This window comes from Ptychodera flava, chromosome 9 (genome assembly GCF_041260155.1).
Source record: "Ptychodera flava strain L36383 chromosome 9, AS_Pfla_20210202, whole genome shotgun sequence".
NCBI classification, from domain to species: Eukaryota; Metazoa; Hemichordata; class Enteropneusta; family Ptychoderidae; genus Ptychodera; species Ptychodera flava.
In genome coordinates, this window is record NC_091936.1 from 25892043 (window position 1) to 25907543 (window position 15501).

A 15501-nucleotide genomic window follows, 5' to 3' on the forward strand; every position below is an offset into this window, starting at 1 on the left:
GTCAATCTGAGAATTATTGTTGCTATTCCACTTTGTCTAATGTTAGAATGGGTGTTTTTTTGCATTAATGGATATTTCTGTGCATTAAATTTACAGCGGTGATTTTCAGTTGTAATTTGATATCTCCATTCTGTTACACCACCAAACAGTGATAAACCCTTTGAGTGCCAAAAGTCGATACTGTCATCTTTAGAAAACATAATGCAGGCAATTTTTTTCCAGATTCCGACAATTTTTTCTGATTTTGTTCAAAATATTGATCGAAAAGTGAATTACCAAAGAAATAATTGAAAAATTCATAAAAATTGGTAAAATGTTAAACTAAACTTAGAGAGAAAAATGGCACTCAAAGGGTTAATAAACGTCTTGTGTCTTCATTTGTTACTCATTGCCCCTTCTCAATGGAACGCAGTCATACATTTTTTCAATTAATAATTGGCAACAGGTGTTTTACTGTATTCTCATTACCATATACAACTTAAATCTTATTTCTCTGCATACAGATCCTTCTGTAGATGCTCACAAAAAGGGTGGGATTAACAAATTCACAGTGATACTATACTGACCTAAAACATTCAGGAAGTTCTGTAGGTCATATCATTACAAGAAGTAAACATTTATCGGCACATTGCAGCTAGCTTGAAAGCTAAAATAGAGCATTTTACAGCTGATGAAAGATGAGGTGCAAATTGAAATGGTCGACTGTCCGTAGTGTTTAATTTACTGTACAAAAAATGCCCTACGACACACGCCTGGCTTTAAATGATTGCACTTGAAATTGAGGAAAACTCTGGCGGTAGTAAATTGTTCGTGTTACTCTTAAAAATAGCCAGATGCTGGTGACTCACCTATGTACAAGATATAAATAGTTTGAAAAAAATACAGTATTAGGAAAAAGGCTGTCGATATGGATTTTCTTAAAAAATATAGCTACACAATACATTGTTACGCCGGCGATCTTTTACCGCTTGGGCTGACCTGTCAAGAAGTAGGTCAGCATTTCACCTTTGCCCTTGACCTTGATGACCCCTCTGCACTCAAGCGAGTAACCATGCCCGAGTAAGATATTATACATCTCTTGAGAGACCTGTATCTTGTCGGCTAATCCAGTGCTGTCCATTCGACTGGCCACATTGACGTGTTTCCCCAGATGTCATACTGTGGTTTGCGTGCTCCTATCACACCAGCAACCACCGGGCCGACATTAAGACCTACAAACAGAGTAACAATTCAACAAAAGTGAATGAAATTAAATAGCAACAATCCTCTTTTGATGTTTTCAGTTAATATCATCGGGTTGAGCTGTTTCTACTAGTTTCCAGCATGCCTTTGCAATATCATAAAATATTTTGTATTAAATACTATATTATATATTATATCATATTAGTATATTGATGGCGCAAATGCAGCGATCTGATTGGTCGAGATGCAAAAAGATCCGTTGTCTATTGGAGATATACCACAGCTGGCACACGTGTGAGCTCCTGGCAAGGGCCAAAATCCTTGTTGATGTTCTATGCCAGAATTTCAATATACTGTTATGATATAATAGCAATAAAGCACACCCAGCGACGGTATACCACTCAATTTTGACCAGTTCACTTCATATAAGCACTCGCTATCGCTCGTGCATATATGTCGTGAACTGGTCAAAATCTCGTGGTATACCGTCGCTGAGTGTGCTTTATTGCTTAATTATGTACATTGTGTTCTGCAGACTGCTTAGTTTTAAGACACTGAGCTCAATTCTTGAAGGATGAAAACAACCCTAGTATCAGCATAATACACCTTTCTCTATCTTAGGAGTTCAAAACACAGAAAAACATCAATATGGGTGAGTATGAAAAAATGCCTATAAAAATTTGCCTCCTTGCTCCTACACATGATAAAAGGGGTACGTAAATACTATGTCCAACCATGTTTATAGATGAAACACTAGTACTTTGTTTTGGCTATGCATCTTCTGTATGCCCCCATCCCTACACTCCCACACCCCCACTGGTATCACTGATTGACTATTCCAAATATTAGTGATTGAATACCTCTGAGTGTTTGCAAGGCATTAATAAATATTGCAGCAGTGTTTCAAATGAATTCAGCAGCCAGTGCGAGTGGAAGTAAACATTTGTATGCTGGGAAACCATCGCGTTCAAAACAGCCAAATCTGATCAACATCTTATCCGTGCAGCCACAAGGGATACGCCATTTAAATTTCTGGAACAGTCACTCACCTACTCTCATGCGGAAACTGTTGAATGAATGCTCATTGACGTAGTTCAACTGTTCTTTGATTCGGAAAGCGAAATCGGCTAGAGCACACACGTGGGTCTTGTTGGCTTTATCGTTAGTTTCGTCCGTCAGTCCAGATGCTGCCATGTACGTGTATCCAATGGTTTTGATCTTTTCCAACGTGTTGAAATGGTCTTCACCAAGCAGCTGTGTGGGGAGAGGTCAAATGTTGTTATACTTCTGTCAGGCAATTGACTCATATCAGGAGAACTAGAATTCATCCATCATTTCTTAAGGTAGGAATATTAAGCATCAAGAAACAACGCTCCAATTACTTTTGACTGGGTTACAGACAAAAATGGAAAATTCAACTGTCTTTGTGCATAATGTATTCTTCATAAAAAATTTTAAATTTCCTGTCTCGGATTACATTTTGAACAAATGCAACATAAGTGGAGGATTTTAAGGCTGTGGAAGTTTAGAGACACTGACTAGTGTTTCATCTAGACAGAGGGATGGGGATTCCTCCTCTGCTGACATGTTAGCACTCCCTAGTAATTTGTCAAGGGGGACAGCCCCCCATGAAATGGTGCCAGTCACACCTTAGAGATAAAAGTACAATATAGAACACATGATACGGTGAATCCTCCCTAAATTTTCTGGTAAAAGGGAATCCCCCTGTTGATGCCATCCTGGATGAAACACTGACTGAATAAGAATTAAATACCATTGATCATAACCACCATTAGTCTACTATTATACATGTAGTCTGCCCCCCAACCAGCAAACTAGCCCTTGGCGTCTAGTGTGAAACTGATGAAGAGCGCCCTCACCTCATCAAAGTCCGCAATAATCTCATTCAGTAATCGTAGACACTCCACCCCTTCGTGGTTGCCTTCCAGTTCCGTGTAGAACTCCGAGAAGTTTGTGATGGAGGCAAACATGACGCAGACGCACTCACAGTCCTGATGGTACAGCTCAGAATCCTTGGTGTCATGTGACAGGAAGTACTCGGCGACAAAGGATGGCAGGATGTTGTTCAACAGACGTTTGTTGTATGCTTGCAGGTCCTCCATTTCCTCTTTCTCTTCTTTTGCCTGGTTGAGGGAGAATGAAAAAGTAGATTGTATCAGAGATGTAGCCGAAATGCTGTAAATATTTACTACATCAATAGGGTAAGGCAGTGAAAAAATTAAACCTTTGAGCGCTGTAATTTTTGGCACGAAAATTCTTAACTCTATTTGATAATTTTGGACTAAATTGACATTACTCTTCATAAACTACAATTTTGAATAAAATTTTGGAAAAAATTAACAAACTAGTCAAGATTAAAAAGAAAATTGAAGTCGACAAAAATTAACTTAGGCACTCAAAGGTTTAAGTAAGGATAAGTCATAATGTACCTACATGTACTATTTACTGTAACAGAAGAAGTCAAAAAGATTTTGACCAATTGGAGGGTTTCAAAACGTATCAGTGATTAAGATCAATTGAGAAGCATGGGGTAGTCGAAGTTATTTTGCTAAAAATTCTTCCAAAAACATACAGAATGTCTACTGACAAGGGTTTTACTGTAGTGTGTTCACTATGGCTACAAATCTACCATATATAAATGGAATTTCGGCCGAATACGTACCTATAAGATCAACTACTAAACTCAAAACTTTCACATGTGTCTGTGGACACACACCTGTGGCTCACTACAAAGCTTGACCTCTGCACAGGTCAGCGATTGACAGGAAAATGTACTTTAAAGGCAGAGAAGAATTAGAATTAACAGATCTCACTCACACTGAAGGATAATGGGTTGACACATACACTGCAGCTGTGTAATGATCTAATAATATACAGAAATTTCAACTTATTTTGTCATCAAGGCACATATAGAATCAAAGAGAACCACTCCACAGAAAATTGGACTTATCATTCTACAGGGGCAGCAAGACATGACAATGCTAATGAACCCAAACCTGGAACACTTGAACCTGACTTTGAAAAGGCCAATGAAGGGATGATACCAGTATACCCTCCAACTAACTAGATTATTCTGAACTCCTTGAGTCAATTTAGGAAGTTATGGGAATATCTCAGTATATGCGTCTGACCCATACCAGTGTGTGTAATGTGTGACATTCCTTTGCATCTGAGATAAATATTAATCTGAGTCATGTCTCAATTCATCTCAATCAGCACTCTCTCTCTATCCATGCATGATATATGATTTCTGTATCAGCAATCCATACCTGTAACCTCCACAGGAAGTCCAGTCTTGATGTGGATTCAACCTGCGTGCCATGCAGCCACAGAGCAATGATGTAAAGAATAATGACACAGGGTGTGGAGATTTTCAAGTCAACAAACAGTCTTTCCTCCTTGCTGTAAGAAACACAAAAAGTACAAAATGACATTGTGAAAATTATGATAACACTGTATTGTCATTTTCTTCAAACAAATATCATTGGAAATTTTGAGGTTTTATCACTCTGGAATAAAATTACATTGGATGAAAATAAATAAAATACTTGTCAATGATTTTCTCGTCACAACATCTTGCAGTTTCTGTAACTGTGGCTTGAATCTTAGAGACTAATGTACAGGCATATCGTGTGTTGCTGTTGGGATTTTGTCGGACCGTGTCTAGCCGGAAGATATTGATCAGGAAAATCTACACTCTGCAGACAGAGTGTCGGAGAGAATTCTAGAACAGCCTAGTGGTTTGCCTATACACACCCATCATGAGACTGTAACAGCAGATCTCTGTTGTCCAGAATGGTGACGTAGGGTACTTCCACGATGACCAGGTACGCCACCCCTATCACAGTCATGAGTGATAACTTGATGACACAGCTCATCTGCTGGAACACTGCACAGGCTAGCATGGTCAGAAGCACACAGAATGTAAAATACTGAAAGGAAAATCACAGAGCAGAAACTCTCATCAACAGACCATAAAACAATAGAGATGGTTAACAAGGATGAAGGGACGACATTTCTATCTGTAAAGAATACTTACTAGGTTTTTCAATGGAAAGTGAAATTCAATGCCTATTCAACTTTTAACAGACCTATTTGGTCCATTAATACAACAGGAAAGTAGACAAAATTTGGTACAGTTGAAGTTTACTGGACCCATCTGTATTACAGCATGAATCAGTGCTTATCTGAGGGTGCCTCCTGTGATTATTAAACATAAACGTAGTGCCCCTCTAGGGCAGTACTGTATTGTACTGTAGTTATGCGTGTTCCCAGTGTCCTTCAGTCTTGCTGAAGTTTTGAGGGAAAACAGGCATCTTATCAATTCACTGTGAAGTTTTCAACTTTCTGACGTTCAATGTGGAGCAATACCCCCTTCACACCAAGCTATTATTCCATCAAAATTGGACCACAGAACATGGCAATAAGGATTTGACAGTATTCTAGATGGTAATACGACTCTTTGAGAGTGGATTCACCGTTTGATTCTCAACTTACTTCAGGAAAGTGATTTGCTGCCTGATCACCTCTGCAGTTGTCATGGTAAGGGTCGCCATATTGTATGGATGCGTTGTGTACATCCCCTATACCAACCTCACTGGTAGACTTGTTGTACAGGTCAGCTAGGCAGACAGTCAAATCTGTTTTGTCATATGCAAACTACACAACATGGGGAAAAATACAAAAAAAAGAAGGAAAAAAGCTGTCCTTAGCAATGTAAATACAGAGATAAAATTGTGACTAGACGCTGACAAGAAAATCTCTGAACTTTGCTGATTCATGATGATCACATCTCCATAAACATGAGAAATTAAACTTCACATGAACTGACACTATTCATGATTTTTGTGCTAATTTCAAAAATAAAACATCAATATCTGTAGCTATGATGACCCATGGTGGATGCCTCAACCTGAACTTATTTATGGAAGATGCTTTGAGCCGTATGTTGATAGGAAACTGGGCTTCCTTTCCAAATTCAGTCTAGTATAATTGTGAACTATAACCCTTTTGAGAGAGACTGGAATAACACACAAAGTGGTCAACTCTTCCATGGAAAGGAAATTTTCATCTCTGTAATTAGCATACCACATTTACATGCCACTGAAAATCAAACTTAATTTGCATAACAATAAAATGTGCTTAATGGACACTTTTTGGACATAAATTGCTACAATTCACATTGTTTTAGTTTGCTACTTCTTTATTTTGAAGCCTGCAGAGTAAAATGAAATTTTAACCCCATTTTTTTCTTGTGAAAATCCAAATTTTTCCTCCAGAAACCATACAGGATATAGGAGCCACCATTTCTATATGTTTGTAAATTTTACGTAATTTGTTTCTCTAATCCCAAACTTTGCACAGTGACCATAAATTTTCATTCTTGACTGTGAAAGAGAATGGTTTTAAAGTTGCCTTGACGAAAGATTCTGTTTAAAGGTGCTTGCTACCTTCAGGTTGAAAGTCAAGAAAAGTCATACTTACTATAGTACAGAATGCAGCAATGAAAGTTGATAGGAGACAGAATATTGCAACAAGGGAGCCCCTCCACCTGCTCTCTGAAATAGCCGTGGACAGACGCCGGAATGCTGATGGCATACACTGCAAGAATGAAAATGAAAACATTTATTGCAACAGAACAGTTATAGTCATAACAGTTAGAGTAAAAAAGTAAAATTATCATTAAACAATGGTGAGACAAGTATTGTCAATATTTGCTGAGACTAGAGATAACATTATCATTGGTAAAAATAAATATAAACATTTACTTTTAATTCTCTTCCCTACCTCAATGGAAATGGAAATTGCATTTTATCAGTCAGCTGATTTGTGCCATCAACATACTGGTGTGATATCAAGATACTTCACGAATGAGAATTAAACGTATGTAGTTGGTTAACGGGCCTCTATGACAGAACCTCTCAAAGTTGTCATATTTCTTAGTGAGAAAGTGTATAGGGTAACTTGGTGGTAGCTGTGTTTCTGTAGACTTCACATGTGACATATACTTATGGCTGCCACAAAGAATTTGTTCAACCCTTGTACTAAGGATTACTAGCATCACTATTTTCACAAAGAAGAAATTATTTTCAACTTACAGAGCATTTTTCCGCCGTCGCAATGATGAGACACAGGAGGACCAAACAGAAACATGCAATAAACAGTATGAGCATCAGCTCCGTTCTGCAATGAGATTGAAGGAGAGACAAAAGTTAGACTGAAAATTGATCATGGAACTAAACTACAGGATGTGAAGATGTCGGTCCGGTCAGAGTGAGTGTCATTTAACCTCCATGTACCTAATAATGTAATGTTCACCATGATAATGTGGTACCTCAGAAAAAGATTAAGTTCTTGAGCGTTACCCGGAATCGAGCAAAAGTATCCAAATGCTAATATTGGAACAACAGATAGCATTCTATGATTTTAACATGATTATATACTAATGCTTTAATTTCAAATTTACATCACACAATGATATGTTTCTTTTGATGGACATTTATTGGCATAAATAAGAAGGGCGAATTTCACTATTATGATGTCAGTTTTTGGGCAGACTCACTTTTGCCAGAATCACAGGGAATGCCTACTTGTGTATTGGAGAGTAAATGTAAAGGCTGGATATAGCCAGTGACACTTACGGTGGGAAGATTGAAAGTTGAGTGCAGCAGATTAGTGCCAGGACGGTCAGTGCACAGACCAGATACGAACTGAACATATGATCACGAACCTTGGAATACTGCAATGAGAAAGAGAAAACATGAGATCCATTGAATGGAAAGAGTGAGCTATTTATTTCAACAGAACAATTTTGCCTTAAACTGTGGGCTAAATCAAATCAACTTAAGATAGCTATGCTACATACAAAGAATGTGCATCACATTGCACGCTTTTAGTCCTGTTTTCCTCCATAATGGGCCGAGCTGTCAATCAAAAACAATCGGTATATATCACTACTAATATTAACAGATGAAGGTGTCAAGAAATCATAGACATGATGCATCGCTGATTTTGTCGGTGCTCATTTACTTATGCCACTGAACAGACTATGCCAAACAGCTAAGACATGTTGGAAATTATGCACATGGGAAAACATTTCTCGATAACAACACAAAGGAATTCCTTTGTTTAAGGCTGTAGTGCAAGGTTTTAGATCCAGTGACATTGTGTGAATGAGAAGAAAAGATGAACCGTGAGCCAAGGGAACTGATTGTTTGTCACACATGCATTGTTTTTAGGAATTAACAGCCAATCACGATCAACTCAGTTGCTCTGTACCTAAATACTTCTATTCTACAATCAACACATTCTTGGAAAACGCTTAACTCGTCAGGTTGTGTCGTCAGCGATACATTATTAGCGATACATTATTTCTATTCAGTGCCTCCCTCTCACCTTATCCTCCAAATCCCTTTTGCGGAACGCTAGAGTGAATCTTTTGACATGCTCCGATCGCAATCTGTCGATGCTCCTCGCATCAATGGCTCTGCCCAGGAACTCGTTGACTTCATCCTCCGGGTCATGCTTCTCTTGACTTAATCCCAGCCTGAATTGTAAGAATATCCCCTTTGATTAGTGTTCAAAATGCTCTCAACTGGCACACACATGTCAACTACCTGATAAATCCGGATTATCCAGGTCGTAACATGCTAATGCTCTACTTGACAAATGAATCACAAATTCATGTTCCTTTTTACACCTGATGATTGCTGTAATTCATTTCTACTTAGTAGGCAAGTACAAAAGATGAATAAGATGTCAAGTTAAAAACTTTGCATATATATATATTATGAGGTTATTACGAAAATACCGCAAAGGATGCACGAGAACATTGGCGCAGCGTTCGCGTCGGGCGATGCGCAGAGCCAATGTCCGAGTGCATCCTTTGCGGTATTTTCGTAATAACCTTATTATTATACATCTTACATTCCTGACTGGGACATCAAATTGTCAGAATAGTGACCGTTTTCATGCAATGTCAAGAATTTTTCTTCCGATTTATAGCCCTTATGAAAATTTTCTGTAGAAATTCTATTGAAATTGATGACAAAATTCAATTAAAGTGATACAGAATTTCTACAGAAATTCTACTGAACCTTTATGGAAATTAACGGAGTTTAATGGAGTTTTGGCCCCTTTTTCTGTAGAAATTCAACAGAATTTCTGTATCATTTCTGTAGAATTTACAGAATTTCTATGTAAATTCGATACACGTGCTACAGAATATCTGTAGCACTATATTGAATTTATACCACATTCTACAGAATTTTTATGTAGAATTTCTGTAGAACTATATTTAATTTCTGCACTCTTTTACAGAAGTTTGTTTGTCTTATACGAGTTCAATCTCTTAGAAAGTATGACAACAATATGTGTTAAACTTTTATTAAGTAAGGAGTACCACCTTATGATATTGCCATAGATACAAATGCAATGAATTACTGCAAAACTCACAAAAAATCAGGCAGCAAGTAAATTATAAACATGTAGTTATTTCTAAAAGAATTATGATTAACAATCGTTCGAAACTTGATGAAACATACAGGGACTACAAAATATAAAGCAACCTACACATATGAATGCAAGGCCTACCTCTCCAGTCTAGCAGTTTTGAGTTGTCAACTCAGCCAAGTGCATAATTAAAGTGTTGTGTATCTTAACTCACATAATTTTCAGTTGATGCTGCAATGTGGATCCTTACAGTTGTGACATATTAGTGAGCTCCCTTCTCCATAACACTGTTAGAGTCTTGCTAATGGACCTTGGATCCTAATTTTCCATGGAATTTGGAGTTGAACTTTAGTACTTTTCATAAGAGCCATGTGCACTGTGGACTGCCTCAAGTTCAAATGAATAATGCGTGGCTAAACTATTATGTAATCAGCCCATTGTAAAGGCAGGAAACTATTTGCATAACAAAGCAAAGGCACAGGTCAGCTCACTTGACCTAGGATCTAACAAAGAGAGTCAGGTTGGTCTGTGTACAGTCATGAAATGTACAAAAGAAATGGTACAATTGAAACTGTATACATTTTCCTGGCACGTGTGTGTAAATGAAAATAACTTTTCAGAATTAAAGGGTACACGAGAATGTGCTTAGAACTCTCCATAGGTATATGTCACTACCTTTTCCATATTGAAACCAGCTATATATATGTCACTGAGTTCTTATCAAAGCTCATGCCAACATGCAAAAACATGAACTTAAGTCTGAAACAGTGTAAACTGTGGGGAAAAAAAACAGAAAAAAAATTTCCACAAAAGCTATGGAACTGAAAAATTCCATAAAAAATATGTTTAATTTCTGCAGATTTTCTACAGAAAATTATCAGCAAACTTCAATAGAATTTAAAGTTTCTATACACATTAAATTCTATAAAATTTAAATTTTTCTACAGAATTGTATTGAAAATTTCAATTGAATTTCAATGGAAGCATATTTCCATCAGATTTCCATAAAATATACAGAATTTCTATAGAATATCAGAGTTCAATAGAATATCTACAGACTATTTCGTAAGGGGATTTATAGCGCTAGTGTGGAACGCTATCTCGGACGCGCTTCTGTCAGTTCTGAACAGTGTGTGTGCACTACACACGTACGTACAGAGCGCGCGAGACGTGTTCTAGCACACGTCCAATGAGTCCCTTGAAACCGTTCAAGAACGCGCAGATACAGCCGCAGGGGATACGGCGCCTTGAAACCATACGTGTTACGGAACAGGCGTTCCGTATGGCTTTTTAGCGCACGCAAAATTCTATTGTTCTCGAAGGTAGATATTATATATATATATATATATATATATATATATAATATATATATATATATATATATATATATATATATATATATATATATATATATATATAATATAAAGATGAAAGTTTGTGAACGTATTGTACTGCAACATCTGAAAAAACTTGTCATTAAATTCACTGATCCTTTGCAATTTGCCTATCAACAAAATAGAAGTACTGACGATGCAATTCTGACGGTGTTACATAAGATTTATTCACATCTTGATAAAGCTGGCAATTCAGTTCAAATAATGTTCTTTGATTTTTCAAGTGCTTTCAAACACAATCCAGCCATCCCTATTAGCAAGAAAATTAATGTCAATGGAAATCCCAAGTGCAATGATATCATGGGTAACAAATTACCGTACCAATCGGGCACAGTATGTAAGATTGGGTTCTGTGTCATCAGGAATTACATATTCAAGTACAGGGGCACCACAGGGTACTGTGCTTGCTCCCTTTCTTTTTACCTTGTATACTGCTGATTGCCGAGCAACAGAAATGACGTGTCCTTTAGTTAAGTTTGCAGATGACTCTGCCATGGTGGGTTTGATTAGCAATGATGACTACTTCAAGTTACTTACTTGAAATTGAACGCTTTGTCAACTATTGTGATAGAAATTACTTGGTTTTGAATGTTAACAAGACGAAGGAAATGTTAATTGATTTTCGTAAGCAGCCAATTGAGCCTGACCCAGTTGTTATAAAAGGTGAAAATGTTTGCAGAGTTGTGACTTATGAGTATTTGGGTATCACTATTGATAGTATATTATGCTGGCGTTTTCATGTTGAAGCAATGTTGAAAAAGCTTAATTCCCGTATGTATTGTCTTCGAAAATTAAGGTCTTTTAATGTAAGGAAAGAGATCCTGTCTGCATTTTACAATGCCGTTATCAGCAGTGTTTTAAGTTATTGTATTGTCTGTTGGGGTTGTAACATCTCAAAGCAAGAGAAAGCTAGGCTTGACAAAATCATAAAAAGGTGGAAACAATCATCGGAAATTCACAGCGACAAGTTGACCTTATCTACCATGATCGACTTGATAAGAAATTAACACTAACTCTGACCGATGAGACTCATCCTCTACATCACGACTTGGTCGATAAACGCATTGTTAGAAGTGGCAGACTTAGGCCACCGGTAGCCCGTACCCAGCGTTCCGCAAACTCTTTTATCCCACAAGCTGTCAGTCTTTTTAACGCAAATTTTATTCGTGGAAATTAACGGCCATGTTCTTTGTGTCTCTGTTTTCGCTTTCATGGTCTTGTTTTTTTTTGTGCTTTTTGACTTTGTATTTATTTTTGTATCGTTCGTCAAGCAGGCATTCAAATTGCCCTTTTAGGGATTTAATAAAGTTTTATCTTATCTTATCTTATCTTATCTATATATATATATATCTTCATTCACACACATACACACAAACAAACTGGTATTTATATACACAATTTCATTTGATTTCATTCAAGAACATTCAGTTTGTACATTTCTCAGTGGCACAAATGATAAAAGCCCTTTAAAAAGAAAAGAAGATACAACATTTAATATGCTAAAATAGTGTTGGCATAAGAGATCACGTGATTGCAAAGGATTGTTAAAGGTACGTGTCATGCAATGGCAACCACTGAATATCATCAGCATCCCAAATCCCTCCTCTGGCAACCACTCAAGTCATTTTGAATATCATGACCTGCAAAGCGCTATTACTACAAAATTTTATAGATAATTTATACACATGGAAGTGGCAACAAGGTGTGTAGCGGTACTGTACATGAATAAAAAGAATTTTTTGTGTGGAATTTTCAGTCATACCTTCACCAGTTAATGAAGTAAGTCTTACTTTAAGAAAATGAACCTTTTCTCCATGGTAACCACTAGGCTTTTGGAAAACACCCAGTCATTTCCTCTTGGTGGAAATGAGTACCGGTAAATACATGCATTACCCTTTCATGATATTACCGGATAACATTTAAATAGACTCTGACGCATGGTGGGATTCTGAAAACTGTGATTATACTCACTTATTGTGAATGTTGGCTTCCCCTGGTCGAAGGTCAGAGTCAACGTATCCCATCTGTCTGATTTCCTTCCCAGAATTGGCCATGAAGTTGGCGAAGGGCTTCTCCGCACTCCAGTTTTCAAGCTGGTGCACCGACGATGAGCGCCCCCTGGTGGCAGTAAGTGGTGAGGTCTCTTGGATGTGCTGGCAATGTCAAGAAGGACAGTCATTACTTAAAAAAATGTCGTTGCTATCATTTACAATCAAATTCTGAATACTGAAATTAACTGGTACTTAAATAAAACTGCATTCTGTAGACATGACTATTTTTAGCACAAGACAATATGGTTTTGAAATCACTGATCTGTACATAAAAAGATAGTAACACGGTACAGATTGAAAACAGATACTTTTCATGAAGATTTAGGTTTGGTACTTAGGTACTTCTCCTCAAGGCAACTGGTGGAAATAAAATAAACTCATATAACGTTTGTGCTCTGGCTCAGATTTCGTCATTCGTTCAATTTTTGTGAGGAACATATAGTAGTTATATAGAAATTTGAATTTGAAGACTATCTATCAGTCAAGGAGAGATTATTAACAATGCACACTACAGTGTTAGCAGAAATATGGTTGGTAGTTGCAATGAGTTGTTATGGATAATGAATTGTTATGGGACCAGCCAGGATTTCTCAGAAATCTACAGGATGACGATTACAACCATGGAACGATGGAAAACAAGCAAATTATGGCCACTTGTGGATTAGAGAGAAAAATAAATGCATTGTTATGTAAATTTGAAGCATTTAACAATGCTTCTACAAATGACAGAGACCTGTTGCCAGTGACAATGCTGCACCAGACCTACAGTGTGTGGTGGGAATTGATCGGAATTATGTTTGGTGAAATGATTTTGGTTTCGTCCAGGGACTGTGAAAGTAGTACCGGGAATGATTCCTGAAGGTGTGTTCAAAAACATGTTTATTAGATACGGGTGACCATGACACCCAAGATAAACAGGAAGATTTATTGCCTAGATTCCTGAATGAAAATACAATCGCTATAAATATTCGAGATAAATGTTTTGCAAGCTCTGAACTAATTTCTGATGTTAGTACTATTCACGGTGTATCAGCATGAATTCATGTCTTGAATCAGGGTTGTTAGAGGACTTTATATATGTAACCAGGAAATGTAGCCATAACCAGGAAATGTCGCGGTTGTATAAGAAGCAACTTTCTGATCTGTATCATGCATTTGTGTGAGAGATTGTAAAGCAATGCAGGCAGAAAGCATGGGGAAATTTACAGTTTTTTTGTTGTTTTGTCTTTGTTTATTCCCCCCCCCCCCCTCCACTGGTTGTCAAGAAGGGTCAACGACTGCAATCACTGCTCACGCTCAGTAGAGCCAGGAAATGATTTTTTTGGACTGCACAACTGATTCGTTGGTGTCTGTTTTCAGGGAAATCATCAACACGGTTAGAGGGGAAATCAACCGTTTGCATAATTTGCCAGAAGCAGTTCGGGGAATCGCAAAAGAAGCAGTTTGGGGAACCGCGATAGGTCCAACAGTCAAACACCCACACAACATGAAAACAACCTTCAAATAAAGATCAAAAGATCATCCCAGTAATTCTTTCCAGGGCAGCTCTGTTCCTAAAGCAGTATGAATAAAATATTTTTTTTCAAATATCCTTGGGTGAGCACTTTACTATTCCAAGGATGGGTTAACCTTGTCTACATGATTACAAGTCTAGTATTTTCCATTTTATCAATACACCTTCAATTTCTTTGTGTAATACTGGATAATGCACTTGGTCCCAGAAGATCTCCATGGTTAATATATGATGTCATTTTTAATGACTTCATACAGAGAAGCTATAGAGTCCGTCAAGTTATTGTTGGGCTGGCACTTGTCTCCAAGGGACATGGTGATCGAACTTTAACGTAACCAATTCCATTTTGCCCTTATTCTCCCCAGATACTTTCATCCCATCTTACTGATAAAAACAAACTAATTAGAACTACATTGCTTTCAGAGGGAAAGGTTGGGTTCATAAAATGTATAAAAGGGAAAAAGTCACAAAATTGTGTTTCCTTCCAAAACGATCAAAATTTGAAAAATTTAACATCAAATTTCTTCTCAATAGCTTTATAATTAAATCTCCTTAGACTGTTTTATTTTTTTAATGGCGTGACCCACAATTCTAAACATTACTAAAATTAGTATTTACTTTCAAACATATGTTCTCTTTAAAGATTTACTATGGCGGCTACGTCATAAAAAATTGATGAAAATAGCGCTGTTTCACGGTTACAGGTTTGTTTCTAAATATAGCTGTACGCGCGCGACATCGCACACGCAGCTTGAAATGCGGACAAATTTTATCAATGTTGCATACATGGCCGTTTTTGCAGCTAATACTCAGAGTCGTGAATATGTTTTTTAGTATTCATTTATACACTAGCAGTCACCCACTGAGATGTATTTTCGTCGTTCTTGCA

The 15501-nt window shown here is 37.3% G+C and overlaps 1 protein-coding gene across 1 annotated transcript in view; it reads right to left on the reverse strand.

Annotated features, from left to right (window-relative positions):
* Positions 1–799: 799 nt before the first annotated feature.
* Positions 800–15501, reverse strand: part of LOC139140483 (adenylate cyclase type 5-like) — a 130888-nt gene continuing 116186 nt past the window's right edge. Inside the window, 12 exon segments of the mRNA XM_070709777.1 lie at positions 800–1140; positions 1143–1211; positions 2232–2436; positions 3063–3326; positions 4473–4605; positions 4960–5135; positions 5701–5862; positions 6688–6804; positions 7302–7386; positions 7845–7942; positions 8599–8749; positions 13020–13201. Coding sequence (XP_070565878.1) covers positions 962–1140; positions 1143–1211; positions 2232–2436; positions 3063–3326; positions 4473–4605; positions 4960–5135; positions 5701–5862; positions 6688–6804; positions 7302–7386; positions 7845–7942; positions 8599–8749; positions 13020–13201 — 1821 coding nt within the window. The 3' untranslated portion in view covers positions 800–961.